General features: G+C 56.0%; 1 protein-coding gene across 1 annotated transcript in view; it reads right to left on the bottom strand.

The window, feature by feature from the left end:
• The window catches only part of CYP26B1 (cytochrome P450 family 26 subfamily B member 1), an 18,721-nt gene extending 15,710 nt beyond the window's left edge, over positions 1-3,011 (bottom strand). Inside the window, exon 1 of the mRNA XM_081999442.1 lies at positions 1,658-3,011. Within this exon, the coding sequence (XP_081855568.1) occupies positions 1,658-1,861 (204 nt within the window). The 5' untranslated portion in view covers positions 1,862-3,011. The remainder of the gene's footprint in view (positions 1-1,657) is intronic.
• Between the last annotated feature and the right edge of the window lie 396 nt (positions 3,012-3,407).

Raw genomic sequence — 3,407 nt, 5'->3', positions numbered from 1 at the left:
TTTTTTCCCTCTCTCTCGCTCAGGCTGAATTTACTCGAAAGGCTGCAGTTTGCTTAAGTAAATCTCCAGATTTGGGAGGCTTTAATAACTTTCCCACATGCTCCGGGGGCTTTTGTCGGCAAAGAGGCGCATGGAGCCACGGGGGGGGAGTGTCCCAAAGAAAAAAACAGCCATCCCGAGTGGGGAGAATAGCTGCGAGCGCTGCAGCTCCGCGGCCCGGTGCTGGGTCGCGAATGCGCGTGTTTATTTTGAAACAAAAGCGCGGTTGTGAATTTCAGATGTTCAGGTGACCCTGTTTCTTGATCTGCGTAAATATAATTAAAGTCCTTTTTGTGGCATTAATAAAGAGTTATTTGTACACCATTTCCAGGGCAGCACAAAGAGGACCTTTATGTGGGAGAAGTTTCGAATGGAGTCCAATTTATACAAAAATTTTGTATTTTTAGCCCTGGACTCTGTTTGGATGGAGCCTGTGGAAAAGCGAGAACCCTTTTCTGGTCCCCCTGTAAAAAATCTGATAAATTTCTTTAAAAAATAAAGCCCTATTGAGAGCCTGCGGTTAACCCCTTCGGCGCCGCCGGCGGGGAGGGGGACGGCCGGGGAGCGGGGCCGCCGCGACGGGCTCCCACGTCGGGGCTTCCCCGGCGGCGTGAGGGTGCGGGGGGGTCCGGGGACACCGGGGGACACCGCAGCCCTCGCGGCCGGGCCCGGGCTGCCCCACGGGCTCTGCCGTCCCCTCCGCGGTCCCGTCCACGGAGCGGGAGCTCCGCCGCCGGCGGGGGCATCCCCAGCGGGCTCTCGGTCCGCGTTATTATTACTATTTTGCCCTCGGAAGAAGGGGTGGGAAAAGCCTCCGGCTAATTTGCCTCAGGGGTTCCCTCTTGGGATGCTGCGAGCCGCGGGGTGCCCCCAGCCCGGCCCCCTCGGAGTGGGGCACCCCTCGTCCGCCTCCTCCCTTTTTTTTTTTTTTTTTAATTTTTTTTTCACTTTTTTTTGGCAGTCACCCTCTCGCAACGCGGTCCGAGGGGATCCCGTTCCGCCCGCCGCTGTTCAGCATTTAGCGAGGTTAATCCCGGGTTAATCTACCGATTACCTCCGCGGGCTTCCCCCAAGACCGGGCCGGAGCCGGGGGGGTGCGAACCCGACGGGAGCGGCCCCGGGGACAGGACGGGGCGGAGAGGGGAGGAACACGACCCGGGGAGCCCCCGCGCCGTGCCCTCGCCCCGGGGCTACCTCCCACCCGCGGCTTTATTCTTATTATTGGCGGGGGGGCAAGGATTTCAGCGGGGAGGGGGGAGAAAAGGAGATTTTTGGCAGCACGGGGGAGACACCGAACCTCCTCCCCGGCACCCAGCTCACACCGCCCCCCCCCCGGGGAGCGCAGCGCCGCGGCGGCTCCGTGGCGTGCTCCCTCGGGGGGTGGGTGTCCCCCGCAAAAGCTACCAGCCCCCCGGTCCCAGCTACCTCCCCAGCTCGCCGGGAACCCGCATGATGCAATCGAAAGGAAAAGAAAAAAGAAGAAAGGAGGGGGAAAAAAAAAAAAAGAAGAAGAAGAAGCAAGCCCTTAAAAAAAAAAAAAAGGAAAAAAAAAAAAAAAGCCGGTCCCAGCCCACCTTCCAGGGAGGGAAAGGAAGGAAGGGAAGGGAATCCTCCTTACCTGCAGGAGCCAGTGGAAGGTTTCTCCGATTAAAGGGAATCCCATAGAGCCTTTAGGGATTGGTAGCTTGCAGGATTTGTCGCGGGTGGCAGCCCAGCGGAGCTGCCACAGCTGTTGGGACACGGCCAGCAGCAAAGTCAGTGACACCAAGCACGCCGCGAGGGTAGCCAGTGCCGAGAGGAGATCAAAACTTGCAAAAAGCATATTTGGAAGAAGGAGGAGGAGGAGGGTGGGGAGAGAAACAGCCCCTTGACAGGCACTACACTCGCACCCACACGCAGACACGCACACGCACGAAAAAAGGGAGATTGCGGAGCGCACGCTTAAAGCCTGCCTGGGGGGTCCTCCGGGAGGGGGGGGGGGGCCGGGCTCGCCCCCCTCTCCTCTGGCAGGTTAGAAAAACAACAGGGAAAAAGGGGAAGGGGTGGAAGGGGAAAAAAAAAAATTAAAAAAAAAGGGTAAAAAGCAGTTTCTCCTCTGTCCCTCACTGAAAACTTTGTTCTTGTTTGGAATAAACTTGACAGAGTGACACAGGCGGAAAAAAAAATAAAAACAAAAAACCAAGCACACACAATGCAAAAAAAGAGTGGAAAAAAGTAAAAAAAAAAACACACCACAAGCGAGACCCCAAAAGAAGGGGGTGGGGGCAACGGAGTAGGCAAAAAACGCAAGGAAAAAAAAATTAAAAAGAAAAAAGCCCGGAGGGGGGGAGGGAAAAGACCCCAAAAAGTCCAAACGCGGATGCTCTGGCTCTCCCTTGCTGTCAAGGCAAAGCCACACACACCAGAAGGGGGTGGGGTGGGGGGAACAAAAATTAAAGAAGAAAAAAAAAAAAAAAGGAGCGAGATTTTAAAAAATATTAAAAAATCATCAAATAATTCAGCTACGACCTGGAGAGATGGAAGAATTAAATAGCTCTATATATATGTATCTATACACACGGAGCGAGACGGATCGGTTTGTATCTCTATATAAATATATCTCTATAAATATCTATACGCCGGTTATTTGTTAGCCCCAGACTTTTCACCAGACTCCTGTGAAGAGGGAGGCAGGGCTGCTGGGTATAGCCCCTCTCTCTCAAGGTTGAGTTTGAGTAAAAAAAGAAAGTCCATGTGTGTTTATATAGAGGCGGGAAGCCGGGCTGGGCCGGCCGCCAGCGCGGCTGCTCCCCCCGCACACCCACCCGCACTTCAGAGGGCCGGGGGGGGCGGGACGGGACGGGCGGCCGCGGCGCTGGAGCGTGCGAGCCCTGGCCCGCCGCCCGCCCCACGGTCACGCCGCGCTCCTCGGCTCATCCTCCTCCTCCTCCCTCCTCTTTTCTCTCTCCTCCTTCGCCGTCCGGACCTGCGGAGAGACGATCGCGGCTCAGCTCCGGCGGGCCCCCCCCTCCAATCACCCCCCCAATATTTAACCCTTAATGATGCTCTCCTTGCAATGATTCCCCCCCTCGCAATGACTCCCACCTCCCTTGATGCCTTCCCTCGCGATAGCCCCCCCAATATTTAACCCTTCATCATTGCCCCCGCTGAACGGCCCCGTCGATATTTAAGCCTTCATTATTGCCCCCACCCGACAGCCCCCCAATATTTAACCCTTTATAGTTGCCCCCTCGGAACGCCCCCCCCCCCCCGGATATTTAATCCTTCATCATTGCCCCCTCGCCGCGGCCCCCCCAATACTTAATGCTTCATCGTTGCCCCCTTGCAGTGATCCCCCCGCTACAGTTAACCCTGAATGAGTCTCCCTT

Source organism: Phaethon aethereus (assembly GCF_964289735.1).
Source record: "Phaethon aethereus genome assembly, chromosome: 4".
NCBI lineage: Eukaryota > Metazoa > Chordata > Aves > Phaethontiformes > Phaethontidae > Phaethon > Phaethon aethereus.
The sequence above is the reverse complement of the archived record's forward strand: the minus strand, read 5'-3'. Positions and strand labels throughout refer to the sequence as shown.